Raw genomic sequence first — 16231 nt, 5'->3', positions numbered from 1 at the left:
TGAGATAAAAGAAAATACAAAATAAAAATATAATAATGATAATAATTTAGTTATATAAAAATAATAATATATTAAAACATAATTTATTATTAAATACAATATCATAATACAATAATAATAATAATTTAATATTTATTACAATATAATTTAATAAATTTTTAAGTTGCTTATATTCTTTAAAGATATGTATGTTGCTATTATTACAATATTATAAATATTATTATCATATTATATTAGAGTCCAAATATTAAAAAAGTAAAATAAATAAAATTAGGGCGAGGCGGACGATAGTGGCCTCAGTTCAAATTAAACACAATCATCACTCAAAGTTCGATAGTTCTGAAACCGAAACGAAGCTAATTTCTTTCTACAAAAATTGTTTCATACGCAGCGCTCTGTTTCGAATTTTAGGCTTTTAATGAAACGAAAATAATTTAAAATCTAAATGTATTAAAACCCTGAAAACAATATAAGATCATCGTTTACGCATAATCTCTGCTTGCATTCTCTCTGGAATTTATTCGCAAAAGAATCTTACAGTGACGTGATATATAACTAGAAGAAAAAAAATTCTTTTAATTTGAACGGCTGTGATCTATTGACGGAAAACGGGATAAAGCAGGAGGAGTTTTTATGTCTCGGAAGTTATTGCAATGGCGAAGCTTCTTTGAGGTTGTAACTTAAATTTTGTTAACGATGGGTTTTGTATGGCGTAGTTTTAGGTTGATGGTTTTCTTTTCAATGCAGTTTTCTGAACATGTGTCATTCGGTTATTTTTTATAGATTGAACTAGCTTTGCGTCTGACTGGATGCTAGAGATATTGTATTTTTGCTGCTGGATATATCACAATGGAATTCGAAGATGATTCGTAAAGTGCATCTGTGAACTGTCTTTATTTTCAATTTTCTAGATAGGAATGGGGAAATTTGCAGCTTCCTGTAAGCACTCACACAAAACAACATAATCGCCCTATTTGCTGAAACATTCTAAAAATTTGTTGTAGGCATGACGGTAATATAAATGGGTGATTGACATGATGATAGCGAGGGCCGGGTGTGCAGTTTCCAAACTCTCCTTCGCTGCTACTACGAACTTCCACTTCAAATCTCTCCCGTTGAAAACTTTATCTGTTTCCGTTGGGGTTCAGGAGAGGACATTTTGCAGAGTTAATTGTGAGAAGAGGAACATGGCAGTCCAATTGAGGGAGAGTGTGGAGTTGACCGAGGTGGAGGAGAAAATTTTTGAGAGATTGAGGAAGGTGCTGCTCCATTTCAATCTTCCCACACAACTCCGCGTTGCTGGAGGATGGGTTCGTGACAAGGTAATGTTATTGATAACATGCCGCTCCTACTGTTTTTGAAGCGAAATTTAATCTAATGTATTTAATGCAAGATTAACTATAGCAATTCAGTCATATATGTGATGTTCACAAATCAATGGAAGTATCCTTCTTATTTACATAATGATTGATCGTTTGGGGTTGAGTATGTTTGCTTGCTTGGCCTCCCCTCCTTTCGTGTGGCTTAAAAGTCTTAAAAAATTCCCCTTCATGCTAGCTTTTAAAAATCTCTTTCCCCTGATGTCTGGAAAATGTGTGATTTGGAATTACTTCTACAACTAGATAAATCATCATATCCTCATATCTTTTTCATTATTTTTTGTTTTGCACATTTTCTAACTATGTATTCTACCGTCGATTAGATTCTTCATTGAAAATTCTGTTTTTGCAGTCTTCCAACAAAAGTAAAAAGTTTTACGAACGTATTCAGATTTTTCTTTTTTCTATACTTTGAATTTAGATTTTTTGTTATCAGACACAGTGATTACAAGAGTTGCAACAATTTCAAGTTATGGGCATAACATCCTACATGATTTTTGTGTTTTGGAAATAAACAAGATTGAAGCTTTGTATCGACACAATTGACAGTGTGCTTAAAAACATTGTGTAGTTTGGTTTTCCTTGAATGCAGGTCCATTATTCTGGGACTAGCTTCTGTCCGTAACCTGTATCATCAGACACACCTTCTTTCTCCTCCAGAATCCAACCTCCCTCTATCTAAAGCAGTCTCGTTCACCCCTGCTCTTGTGATGGGTCCATGGCCTGGTCATTCAAGTCCATCTATCTAACCGCATCAAAATGTTAAAAAAATCAGCAGAATCCCAAGATACAAATCAGATTTGCAAGGAAGACCTTGTGAATTTGACTCAGCACCATGCAAAAAGGATGATTATGAGACCCAATTTTCCTACAAAGAAAGAAAATGGGTGCCACCTCTTCATGAAGAAGCCTAGGGAAGAGCTTTGTAATGGCGATTCACAGGAGCTTTTCATGGAAACCAAACCTTGAAATTTTGTGTTCATGAAAACCGGAAACCGTTAGGATCTGTATAAATACTTATGGTTCCAAAAGGATATTACTGGGTTGACTTTTTAAGGAGAAAATAGCGTGGTTATCTTTCAAGAGAAACCCTGGGTAATGAAAATGTCCAGATTATTCGCCATGTGTTGGTTTCCTGCTTCCAATCCAAGTGAGGGCATATCTGATGCAAGTTCCTGTTTGGGTTCGGCTGCCCCTTATTCTTATTGAATTTTGGCAGTAATTCTCCCTGCAAAACATAGGTAATGATATTGATGAGTGCATCCTTTTAATTCACAAGAAACCCAAGTGTTCTTAACTATGCAAGAATCTTTGGGAATTTGAATCTAGATTTCCCACTTTTGGATTGTATGATATTTGGCATGGGAGCACATTCTGATTACGAGAATATCCCTTTTTTAGACTCCATGATCAATATGGAAACTTTGCAAGGGTTTGCCCTACGCAAGAGAAGCAAGAATGTTTTGAACAACAGAAAAGTCTGTCAGTCAACGAGGATGAAGATACGCTAACTAAGACGACAATAGAAGGACATACATCACAATCAAATGGACAGCAATAAAGCCATATGTATCCCAAACAACAACAAAGTGAAGAAACAAGTTTCAAGGTCTTGAGCAGAAAAGATATAGTCTCAATGAAAAATGACAATCCTTTGCTGCCCATGAAAATATTGATCTAGAATAACTCTATGAAAGGCAGGCCCCCTTTTGAGCATATCCAGTTTGACTCACTGCTGTGTGCAACAAGGCCTAGAATAAGTAGATTGATGAAGGTTAAGGACAGAAGCTGGTCCCAGAATAATTCGTGAGCGAGGATCATAGCATCGTGCACACTCCAGGATAAGCTCACTGCATTGTATGGACTGTGGGAATCCAGTGGCTTGGAAAATACCACTCCTCATAATGTTTACATATGCTGGGGAAGGAATCTGATTTCCGACTCCGAACATCCGGTGTCGCATTAGGTTCAAGCTCAGGAAATGCATGTTTGTATCTGTAATCTCCTTCCATCTGGATGACATCTTAGACTTTGGATAGAATCCAGTCTCCAATATCTTCTACTGTTCCCTTCTTTCCATAAATACGGACTTCGACATCACACCTGTACGAAGCTTGAAGTTAGAACTTAGGAAAAATACAATATTCTTGATAGAATTTCTGACTTCCTAATGATTTAGGCTAATTAGAGCATGAAGACAGGAAAATAGTCCACACTCTAGGTAGATCTTAACAATTTAAACATAAAATGTGACAAGATTAGGGTATGAAACCCTCATGAAATCAACACCTCCTTATACTTAGAAATTTCGTGCAAATCATAGTGCAAAGGAGTATACCGGATCAAGAGTGGCTAGGGAAAGGTGTGAAAGGTTGTGTTTTCACAAAAATTATGTCTAAAGGCACCTTCCGCAATTGACAATGGAGGTCACAAATCTGAAGACAACCTGCAACTATATGAAACCTCTCAAAACATGTTGCAATTATCTAAATTTGCATAAATTTGATGAAAATCAACTTATACAATGAAATCAAGTCAAATCCGGGAATAATGGTACGGCTGGTAAGAGTTAAATTTTCTGAAGACAAGCAGCCATGGTGAAGTTGCAGACCTATAACAGCCCTCAAATGGTCAAATGATTGACTGAAAATGACTTGGAAAACCCTCTCAAAGGAAAATCGTTGAAGCTGGAGCCGGCTGGCAATGAAAGTTTAAGTCTGAAAATAGATAACCAGCCAACAATGGACGCTGAACCAGCTGCAATAATGGCGTTAAGACTCAGAATTGAAGCAACATCAGCAAGTAGGGAATAATTGTGACCACCAAACACGAGGTAATCCATCTAAAAAGGCACAAAACTCTTGCTAAATCAAAATCGTATTTTTCCAATCATGGCGCCAAACACTTAAGTCTGAAAATGTCTTCAAAATTTACTTCAATCTGCACACAATCTGCACAATGGAGGTCTGAGAACAGCAAGCAATGATGGTGGAGTCAAGGAAAAAATGCCAAAGTTCGCCAATACCCAAATCGCTACCATTTACCAAAATCGCCAAACACACCAAAAATAGCGCCAAACTTGGAAAATCGTGGCACTAAACCATCAATGGCAGCCACCAAAAGGTTGCTAAGCTGGACAAAATGGAGAAGAATGGAGTCCTCTACCAATCGCTTCACCAAAACACTTTGCCAAAATTCACCAATAAGAGAGAAAATTGCCTTTGCATGGAGATACCTGGCAAACTTAATAATAAAATAATGCTGGACTCCTCCCTTTAAACATATTTTCATCACCAATTTTCACCACACAAGCAATGTGGGATAAAACACTTGCTCTTATACTTGCTTGGGTGAAACTAACTTGCCTCTAGAAGGTTGAAAACATTAAACGTTCATTGCAAATCATTTATTAATTGCTTTCATCTTTTAAATAATCATTGCCTTTCATTAAAAACAATTAAAATTAGGTTATTTTATTAAAATATTTCAATTTAAATAAAAAATGGGCCAATTGGGGAAAATCGATCCTAGTAAGGATTTAAAAATCCTCACAAAATCACTTTAAAATCGTCAAGTATCCCCTTAGGGGAAAATCGATCCAAGTCTGGATGAAAATCCGGACTCAAAACTTATCAAATGTGCACAAAATGGGGCTAGGGGAAAATCAATATGAGTGTGGAATGAAAATTCCACTAAAAAATTAAGTCATCACCCAAAAATATCCCTTTGATAGAAAAACGACCTCAGTCTGGATAAAAATCCGGACTCAAAATTATGAAATGCACTCCAGTAAAAAAACGCCGAGTCTGGATGAAAATTCGGACAAAAATCCTCAAAAACTTGTCACAAATACCTGGTGGAAAATCCATCCAGGTGTGGAATGAATGCAAACATTATCAACATCTTATCCATACCTCCCTAGTGGAAAAACGTGGGTAGTCAGGATAAATCTTGACACAGTCAAATTTTAATGCTTCCAGGGGAAAAACGACCCTAGTATGGATTAACAGTAGTGGAAAAATGGAGCAAGTATGGATTTCAGGGGAAATCCATGTCCAGTTTGGATTTTGAGGGGAAAACCATGGGTAGTCAGGAATATGAGGGGAAAAGCACCTCTAGCATGGAATTTTGACCTTTTAACCCTTGGAATATAGATTTTACCCCGGAAAATGATGATTTTTCCACTTAGAATCACTTAGAAACTTCGAAACTCAATAAAACTCAACTGGACTTAGGCAAATTCATCAGAAATTGGAGCGTAACACAAGGGAATCTATCGGGATAAAGTGCGAAATCAACTTGAATAATTCCCTAGGAGCGAGAAAACAACTCCAAAAGGTCTGAAAACGCCTTAGCACTTAAAATTACCAATGAGGACATTTAAAAACACGTGAACGCTCCAAACGGGGGAACACTTAGACAAACTAGGATCATTAAAATCTCAATTTTACGCGCTTGATCCTATAACCTCAAAACCCTAAACGACACTAGGCATTATCAAAACTTTGATACTCGGGCACAGGAAACACAAAATTGCCCACTAAGCAACCAAAACCCTAACTTAACAACATAGAAAGCAAGAAAAGAGGGGGTCCCCGTTAGCAATGGGGCGATGTGTGAAAAGTTCATAACACATACCTACTCGCAAAGGGTGGAACAAGGGCTTACACCTCAAACTTCTCTCACAGAGAAGAATGCATTAACAAGGGCTTGCACCTCAAACTTCTCTCACAGAGAAGAATGCTTTATAATACATCTCAATAAATCACTGATGCTGAGACTCCCTCTCAACAAGGGCTTTATTCTCCACAACTCCAAGCTTGTCTCGAAAATGCACAAACTTCACTTTGGCAAGAGGCTTGGTGAGAATGTCAACCGTCTGCTCCTCAGTTTAAATGTATCTCAACTGAACAACATTCCTCTGTACCATATCTCTGATGTAGTGGTACTGGATCTCAACATGCTTTATTCTGTCATAGAACACTGGATTGACCGAAAGCTTCACACAACTTTGGTTATCACAATGAATGGTAGTAGGCTCCAACGATTGTCCAAACAATCTTGCAAGGAGCTTTCGAAACCGCACTGGTTCGTGAGTTGCCACACATGTTGCAATGTATTCCGCCTCTGCGGTGCTTAGTGCCATTGAAGACTACTTCCTGCTACACCAGGAAATCATAGCAGATCCCAAACTGAAGCAACAACCAGAGGTGCTTTTTCGATCAGTAACACTCCCTGCCCAATTAGAATCAGAATAGCTTTCTAGATTCAGGTCCACACTAGAAGAATATTTCAAGCCATATCCAACTGTGCCACTCAAGTATCTCAAGATATGCTTGGCTGCTACTAGATGTATCTGTCTTGGTTCACACATGAATTGACTAAGTGCACTCATTGCATAGCAAATATTTGGTCTAGTGTTGACTAGATACATCAAGGATCCAATCAACTGCCTGTACATAGTAGGATCCACAAGATCTGAACTAACTGCAGCTTCCCTCAATTTCTTCAAGTTAGTTTCCAGCGGTGTAGACATAGACTTGCAATCTAACATTCAAAATCTCTTCAAGATGTCAATGGTGTATTTTCCTTGACTGAGGATAATCTCATTAGGCCTCTGCCATACTTCCAAACCTAGAAAGAAATGCATAAGTCCTAGGTCCTTCATCTCAAATTCTGAAGTCAACTCCTTTTTGCATCTAAGGATGAGATGATCTTCCTCAGTAACAAATAGGTCATCAACATATAGTACCAAAATTAACATTTCACCATTGAATACCTCGAAGTAAAGGTTCGGATCAGCATCATTCTTGCAGAAACCCAAACCCATTAAGCATTTGTCAATTCTTTCATACCATGCACGAGGAGCTTGCTTAAGACCATATAAGGCTTTCTTCAATTTGCATACATGATACTCTTTCCCATGAATCACGAAACCCTTAGGTTGCTCAATGTAGACCTCTTCCTCAATCACACCATTGAGAAAAGCTATCTTCACATCCATCTGATGTAACTTCCATCCCTTAGTTGCTGCAATGGCAATGATGGTTCCGATGGAAGTATAGCGAGCAATAGGAGCAAAAGTTTCTTCATAGTCTATTCCCTCTTTTTGAGAGAAAGCACGAGCCACAAATCTAGCCTTGTACTTCTCAATGCTTCCATCAGCTGCATGCTTAATCTTGTACAACCACTTGGAAGATACAACAGACTTCCCCTCAAGTCTAGGAACAATATCCCACACATCATTCTTGATAATGGATTGATATTCTTCATACATTGCATCTTTCCATACTTGCTCTTTTGAGGCTTCCTCAACATTGGAAGGTTCAGTTTCAATAAGATTACACATCAATGCAACATAGCTAGAGAATCTCTGTGGTCTTTTACTTTCTCTGAATGTGCCTCTAGGAGCTGCAAATTGTTCTGCCTCCTGCATAGTGTTTCTTGCCCAAAGAGGTCTCTTTCGGCTCACAATAATATCTCTAAGCCCATCAGTAGGATCCAAAGGTTCAATTGGATCATTATCTGCTACAGGTTCAGTGGACTCCCTTTGAATCTCAGGAGTATGATCAATGTCCATGTCTTGAGGAGTCTCATGATTGTCATCATCTATCTCCATGCAAGACTCCTTTGATTTTCTGAATGCAACATCTTCCTCAAATCTGACATCTCTGCTCACTTCTATTTGCTTCTGACCAAGAATGTAAATTCGATAGGCTTTGGAGGTTTCACTATAGCCCACAAATATTCCTTTCTTGCCAGAAGGTTCCAATTTGGTCCTCTTGTCCTTGGGAATATGAACATACACTGGACAACCAAAGATTCTTAGGTGACTGACATTAGGCTTAATCCTTGAAAAGGCTTCCTCCGGAGTCATATTCTGCAATGTCCGGTGAGGACATCTGTTTTGAACATACACTGCTGTTCTAGAAGCTTCTGCCCAAAGAAATGTTTGAAGGTCTTGATCATGGATCATGGCTTTTGCAGCTTCAACAATCTGTTCTTTCTTTCTGCAACCCCATTTTGCTGAGGGTTGTAAGGGACACGGAACTCCCTCTTGATCCCTGCCTCAATACAAAAATCATGAAAGCTACTAGAGGTGTACTCACCTCCATTATCAGACCTTGAAACTTTAATTCTCTTTTCAGATAAATTTTCTACTGGAGCCTTAAACTCTTTAAATCTACCTAGGACTTCATCAGACTCTTTAGACCTTAAGAAATAAATCCAAGTCTTCCTAGAGTAGTCATCTATGAAAGTTACATAATACAAAAATCCACTTATGGATGGAATTGACATTGGACCACATAAATCTGAATGTATAAGATCTAGAATTTCTTTAGACTTACTTTCACTACTATGAAATGGACTTTTAGTGTTTTTACCCATAGCACAACCTTTACAAGTACCATCATGTACATGATTAAGTTTAGGAATACCTTTAACCATCTTCTCCAGTGATGGAAGAGCCCTGAAATGTAGGTGCCCAAGTCTTCTATGCCATAGTTCGTTGGAATTGGAAGAGTCATGAAGAAGAGCTTGAAATGGATGAGTGGAGAGCTTATACAAACTCTCATGTCGATTCCCGATCACACGAGCAGTCTTGATGCTGGAGTTCTTTGGCCATGGAAGAACTCTCCCTTCTGAAAATGCAATTTGATAGCCCTTATCCTCCAAGGCTGAAATAGACACAAGATTTCTCTTGATTCTCGGCACGAATAAGACATCACTTAGATGAAGAGAGACTCCAGATTTTAGGTTGAGTGATGCAGCACCAAACCCTCTTACTGAATAGCGTGCATCATCTCCAATGATCACTTGGAGATTAGAATCCTTCTCCACCAAATCTGAAAGATGATCCCGATAGCCGGTGATGTGTCTAGAGGCTCCAGTATCAATTAGCCAAGTATCACTATCCTTAGGAACATTGCTTGATAATGCTGATATGAAGAGGAATCCATTGGAGTTATCTTCAGCTTCCTTCTGAGTTGAGACTTCATTAATGTTTGCCCCTTGTTGCTTAGGCCTCTTCAAACAATCCCTTGCATAGTGACCAAATTTGTCACACCTAAAACACTGAATGCGAGAGAGATCTTTCTTCTTCTTCTTTGAATTAGGTGCGGAATCTGATCTCTGATCTCTATTCCTTTTGAAGTTGCCCTTCTTCCAATTCCTTCCTTTCTTGGTAGATTGGGTGGCAAGAACATGAGTATCTTCATTTTGAGAACCTTTGACAATTCCCCTAGCTGCCAATCTTGATTCTTCTTGAATGCAATCCGCACGAAGACGATCAAACTTAGGCAATTTGGATCCCCCACTTATACTCTGAATAAATGGCTTCCATGAATGAGGAAGGCTATTCAATGCCAACATGACAAGGTCTTTATCAACTGCTAGGTCTCCAATTGCGCTTAGTTGATCCCTCAATTCTGAAATCTTCATGAAGAATGACATAACTGATTCTCCTTTCGCCATCTTTACTTGATGAAGTTGTTGCCTCAATGCAAGAGTCCTACTTGTGTTGTTAATCTCTTATAGTCCTTTCAAGGTCTTGAACATGTCTCTGGCACTTGTCATCTTGGAGATGAGAGGCACTAAGTGATCCCTCACGGAGTCGATCAATATTTGCTTTGCTATTATGGCATTCTTCTTGAATTGAAGTTTCTCCTCTTGATCTTTTGGCTCAGATAAGTCTTTATCCTCCACAAACTGAAGAAGATCATTTTCTTCAAGTGCAATAAGCACTCTAAACTTCCATGAGGTGAAGTTTGATGCACCTTCAAGCCTATCCTCAACTTTAAGACTGTTCACCATTTTTGAGACTTGAAGTTTCTTGTGGAAGGTGAGAGATGGGAGAAAACTTCGCAGTTGTAGGAAATTTGATCATGATCTTATTTCACCGTGGCTTTGATACCATGTTAAAATTAGTGATCAGATTAGATAGATAGAAAATTTACACAAAATGCACAGAGTATACCTTGGGAAAACCTTCCTCTTGAAGGTGAAAAACCCAACAATGAAGTATATTTTATTATTTCAAGTATGACAAGTAATTTTACAATGATTCATTTCACTCTTTGAAGCACTGATTCACCCTTGAGTGCTGTAAGCAATCCGATCTGCTATAGAAGTGAGGACTGCTTAATGATGATCAATCCTTATTCGATCTGACTTCTAGATGGATGATTTGCCTAGAAGATGAGAGCACATCACTAATGAATGAAGTCAATCTGCTTGAGGAAGAACACAAACTTCTGATTATTGCACTGCTGAAGGATAATATATGTTCGATCTGCTTGTGATGATGATTCATTTGCGGAAGATGATTGAACAAATAGATCTATATACCCACCACGACTTGATCAACCAACATGACTTATATCAAAAGTCGGCTACTTATTTAATCAACACGTCCTTTTGTTATGGATTAATTATATCATAATAAACCCATCTTATTCAAGGGTGGCGGGATTTATATGTTACACATAATCAACACATTAATAGATAGAAGCAAATCGGTATAACTAAATTGTTTAAGGCCAATAGGCCAATTAGACAATTTAGTTGTCTATGTCGGCCCTGAAGGATACCGACCAATGCTATTACATTAACACGGCTGTCTCATGTTCCTTCTTGTTCTAATGCCACCTATTGAGGGTAAACCATTTCTCCTTTACATATCAGCAACAACGACAATATTAGGAGCTTTACTTGCACAACATGACTACAATGGGAAAGATTGAGCTATTTATTATGTTAGTTGTACTTTAGTGGGGTATGACTAAATTACACTCCAATTGAGTGCGCATGTCTTGCTGTGGTATTTGCTTGCTTAGTCGCCAGACGAAGCTTATAGCCAAAATCGACTTCCTAAAGTACTTAATAAGGTTGTTCTTATCAGTTGACTTGCAAAATGGGCTATGATCCTCATCGAATTCGATGCTCTGTGGAATGAAAAGCTATCAAAGTTGAAGCTATAGCAAATCAACTTGTAGATGCACCCATGGTTGATAACTATCCATTGGTTTTAGACTTTTTTGATGAAGCAATCTTTGTTGTCATACCTACACAACCATATAAACTATTTTTTGATGAGTCTTTCACACAACATGGATCACGTGCCGGTATCATTTTTGTCACTTCATAGGGGGATTGTATTCCTAAGTCATACAGATTGGCATTCCCTTGTACAAACAACTTGTAGAATATGAGGCAATAATTACTGGTCTTAGGATGGCTATTTAGTGGAAGATTCAAGAAATACATGTTTATGGAGATTACTAATTGGTCATTAGATAAGTGAATGGTGACTATTAGACAAAAGATGAAAAGCTAATGCCTTACAAGCAAATGATTGACAATTTTAAATAGTATTTCATTATGATCACTTTTGAGCAAATTCCAAGGGTTAATAATAGAGTTGCTGATGCTATGGCTACTACTGCATCTCTCTTGGACATGCCACATAATTCTACACGTAGTGAGTTCTTAGTGGAACAACTCTTGATTCCTGCATACGATGTCCTTGAGTCAGAATTGTGTGTCAAATAGTTGGTCTCGATTCTCCTTGGTATGGTGACGGCTACACCTACCTCCGCAATAACATGCTTTCACCCAAAATGTCCAATAATGAATGTAAAACCTTCATTCGCCAAGCCTCCTGAAATGTTATTGTCAATGCTAAGAGATTTCCACAATCCATAGAATGGAGCGAAATTAGTTTCTGGATTCAATTGTGTATAAACTTTTTGTATCATAGGTATAGATTCAACATTTCAGATCACACTCCGTGATCCATCATCAGGGTAATGAGAGCCAAAGGAATCAAATAAGATGTTCAGTTGTAGACCAAGCACAATAAAAGGAAGGGATGAGAGAGAAATGAGGCACAAAAATCAAGAGATCAAGATGGTCAAAGGTTCAAAGGGAAGGAGCCAAAAAGAAAGAGAATACAAAAAGAATAAACAAAAATAATAAAATGACACATATAGAAAGAACAAAAATAACAAACCAAGAACTGTTATGAGACTTTTCCTTGTGAAAGAATTTGTAATAAAATAATATATAAATTAAAGTAATTAAGAAATATTAGTATAATGAAAGGGTGTGACTTTTGCAATCACCCTTGGGGTACTATTAAAACCTGTAAATGAATAGAGAATGGGGGAGGTATGGAGATTATACCCAGAGAAGGAGAAGAATACAAGAGAAAGATAAATTGAAAAGAGCACAAGAGAGGGGATAGTTAAGGTGTGATGGTTGGGCATTGGGCATAGGAGAAGGGGCATGCAGTGTGTGTCCAACTCGGGGTACAGTGTACACCCGGGAGTGTCTTGGCCAGGGCTATGTTTATTTCATGCCGTGAAGGCATGTGGGGTTCTGTGTAGGAACCGTCTCCTCCTGGAGTGCTTCCTTGCCTGGAAACCCTAGGCCTATAACTAATCCTTTGCGTGCAGGAAAGCAACCTCTCCATGATTTACAGATATGTATTAATCAATTTCATATAGTAATGTTTCACTACTGCAAATGATTATTTCAATTTTTTATTATTGATATATATATTAATGTTTATAAAGATTTCCTCCTTGAATGTATTTATTGTACATAAAGTTTATATGGTTATATTTCAAATGTTTCTTTCAAAAAAATTTACAATTAATTTATCTATTATTATATTTACTTTCCTTGAATGTATTTAGTGTACATAAAGTTTATATGGTTATATTTCAAATGTTTCTTTCAAATAAATTTACAATTAATTTATCTATTATTATATTTACTTTTCTAAATGTATTAAATGTGGTATTAAAGCATTATAATAAATAATAAATTAAATTGCCTTACTATCAAGATTATTTATATTAGGTGAAAAGGTTAATTACATTAGGTTAAACTTTAATACTTGATTTATTTAATCCGCTGCTAATATTTAATTAACCATGGATGAAAAGTACCATTACAAGAACAATAAACAACAAAGACAAAAAAAATGAATCCAGAAACGAATTTCACTTTGTGTTATTGTCACTGATAGCCTATATCGAAGAGGTCTAGATGGTACTCTTCTTAGATGTCTAGAGCATGAGGAAGTCCAGATCACCTTAAAAGAGATACATGAGGTTATACATGGGGCTCATTTTAGTGGTCCAACTTTGTCTAAGAAACTTATTAGAATTCGATATTAATGGCCTACTATGGAAAAAGATACCTATTCGATTAGTGAAGAAATGCAAGCAATGTTAGATACATGGAGACTTGATACATGCGCCTACTCAAGAATTACAATTGATTGCTACACCTTGGCCGTTTTGTCAATGGGGACTTGACCTTGTGGGTAAGATCTATCCCCCCTTCCTCTAATGGTCACAGATTCATCATCATCGTCACTAAGGACTTCACGAAATGGATTCAAGCTGTTCCCCTAACACATGTTATCAGAAAACGAATAGGCACATTTATCCTTACTTACATTATTTGCCGGTATGGTGTTTCCCTCTCCATTGTCATAGAAAATGGGCGTCCTTTCAAAAATTAGGACTTTTGTGAACTTTGTGTTAAATTCCACATCCAACATCGCTTTTCCACACCATATTATCTCTAAGGAAACGGTCAAGATGAGGCCTTTGATAAAACTATTTTGAAAATACTTAAGAAGACAATCAACGAAGTTGGTTGTGACTGGCACATAGGATTCAATCCTGCCTTATGGGTTTACCGCACTAGCGTCCACACTCCTAGAGGTGCAACCCCCTATTCACTTGTCTATGGATCTAAAGTTATCTTATTTCATAGAGGTCAAGCTACCCTCCTTATGGGTCTCCTTACGTGATCTTATTGATGATGAAGAATAGCAAGTCTCTTGACTTCAGGACTTGGAGTTACTGATGAACAAAGATAAAATGCTTTTAACCATCTCCAAGCTTACCAACAGTGCATGTGTTATAGCTACAATCACAAAGTCAAGCCAAGAGTATTTGAGATTGGTGATCTTGTCCTTAAGGAAAATTTGAGAAACCAACAAGATAGAGAGAAAAAGACCAAGTTCGAACCATAATAAAATCAGCCATCCCTATCATGGCGTGTCATTATTCTACCATTTTGCGTCAATTCCCACCATTCCATACTAAAGAATCCACTTTTTCTCCACCCATAATGAACATATGCTATCCCTAATTGGGGGCATCCCTCCTCGACCTAGTGTTGGAATTGGATCCTTGGTACCACTTGTTAGAGGAAATTCTTTTCACCCACCATCACACATTCAATTCACCAACCATAATAAAAATTTCACACTCACCATTCAACCGTAATAAACTTTTCACCCATCATCGCCAACAATTGCTATAATAAAACATCCATTTCTTGGGTTGAAACATTATCTTTAGGAGACAAACATTGCATTGAGCTACAACCAAATCACCATTTTAGAAGACTAAGACTTAACATACCTATGGCATGACGATCCTATTGCATAATCAGCTTTAGCCTTTAGTATCAAGCGTCATTAGTTAATATCTTTCCTTCATTAGGCTAGTCACCTTGACAAGAAGCACACATCACTAGCAAGAACATCTAATGATTGTTGTTATGTTTAGTCCTTGGAGTCTTTTGCTTTGCTTGGTTTGATCTTAATGACATGTTACCTATGCTACTCGAGGATGTCTTGGACTAGAGGAGCTATGATGGGGCATAATTATTTGTTTTTGTATGCTATGTTTGTGGATTGTTCTTGTAGTAATGCTATGACTTGTACAAAGAAACAATTGTCTATGATCATTAGGACCTATGAGTCTAGTATGAAAGAGGACATACCTTTTTGTTTGAAAGTGTCTTCTATCCTTGCAAATGGTATACAAGTCACCTAGGTCTTATCATATCTAGATGCTTGTATCTGCTTGCCATAATAAGCTCCATGATGATATGGTACTATTTTATCACCATTATCCTCTTTATCTCCCATATCTACAATCATATCCACTCTAATCCAATAACTTCTTTTATTGCCATTTATTTGCCATCTCCCTTTTTTTCTCTCTCCTCTTGAGGTAGTCCTATTTGCGTGATTGAGTATGATGACACGCCAAAAACATAGCTCTTAGTTACATTCCATCCGTTGCATCTCCATTACTTGCAAAACGACAAGTTAGACTATAGCATCATATAGATAACCAAACAGCATCACATCTTGCATACACATAGGTTAGCCCATCATAATCCATTGTATGGGCAACAAATGGACAAGATGATAGAGCATTCTAAGTACAATCCTTCCCAACGAGTCTTAGGGGTATAACAATTGATTGGTACACCGTTCAAACCAACTTCTATAACTACTTGAGAAAGATTGGATAAAACTTTTGAAGAGGAGTTCAAGCTACTACGGGATGATAATGAAATTGTAGCTGAAATATACAGATTAAGGCAAACATAAGAATGTTAGATCTTATAATCATAAGCTTCAGGAACTTCTAGTAAAGTTAGAAAAGGAACCAGCCAACAGTCTCAAGAAGAGATCATTCATCAAAGGTCTCATCTCTTCACTATGAAAAAAGATGAAGGTAGTACCAACCTCTTACTATGCAAAATCTTACAACTGGGCAATGGACATAGAGAGTGAGGAAAAAATATCATCTCGTGGCAACAGATTAAATAAGGAAGATGAATGTTTAGATGTCAGTAGCGAGAATAAATATGGAACCCTGTAAGCATTGAGAAGAAATATAATGTGGATGATGAAGGAATTAAAGGCAAAAAATGAAACTGGAACCAAAGAACTTTGGTGCACCTAATGTGAAGGTGAAGGACACATCAAAACAAATTCTCCCAAGAAATTATTTTGTGATATCTATTAG

At 37.3% G+C, this 16231-nt stretch overlaps 1 protein-coding gene across 4 annotated transcripts in view; it reads left to right on the top strand.

Annotated features, from left to right (window-relative positions):
* Positions 1 to 315: 315 nt before the first annotated feature.
* LOC131069132 (tRNA nucleotidyltransferase cca2) overlaps positions 316 to 16231 on the top strand; it is a 168237-nt gene continuing 152321 nt past the window's right edge. Inside the window, exons 1-3 of one of the 4 annotated variants that reach the window (XM_058004471.2) lie at positions 316 to 672; positions 784 to 869; positions 1005 to 1322. In XM_058004471.2, coding sequence (XP_057860454.2) covers positions 1035 to 1322 — 288 coding nt within the window. In that variant the 5' untranslated portion in view covers positions 316 to 672; positions 784 to 869; positions 1005 to 1034. Of the gene's footprint in view, positions 673 to 783; positions 875 to 1004; positions 1323 to 16231 lie in introns of all 4 variants that reach the window. The other 3 variants (XM_058004470.2, XM_058004468.2, XM_058004469.2) reach the window with 3 other exon arrangements.

This window comes from Cryptomeria japonica, chromosome 1, assembly GCF_030272615.1.
Source record: "Cryptomeria japonica chromosome 1, Sugi_1.0, whole genome shotgun sequence".
Lineage (NCBI taxonomy): Eukaryota > Viridiplantae > Streptophyta > Pinopsida > Cupressales > Cupressaceae > Cryptomeria > Cryptomeria japonica.
Note: the sequence above shows the minus strand (reverse complement) of the source record. Positions and strands in the feature narration are given on the sequence as shown.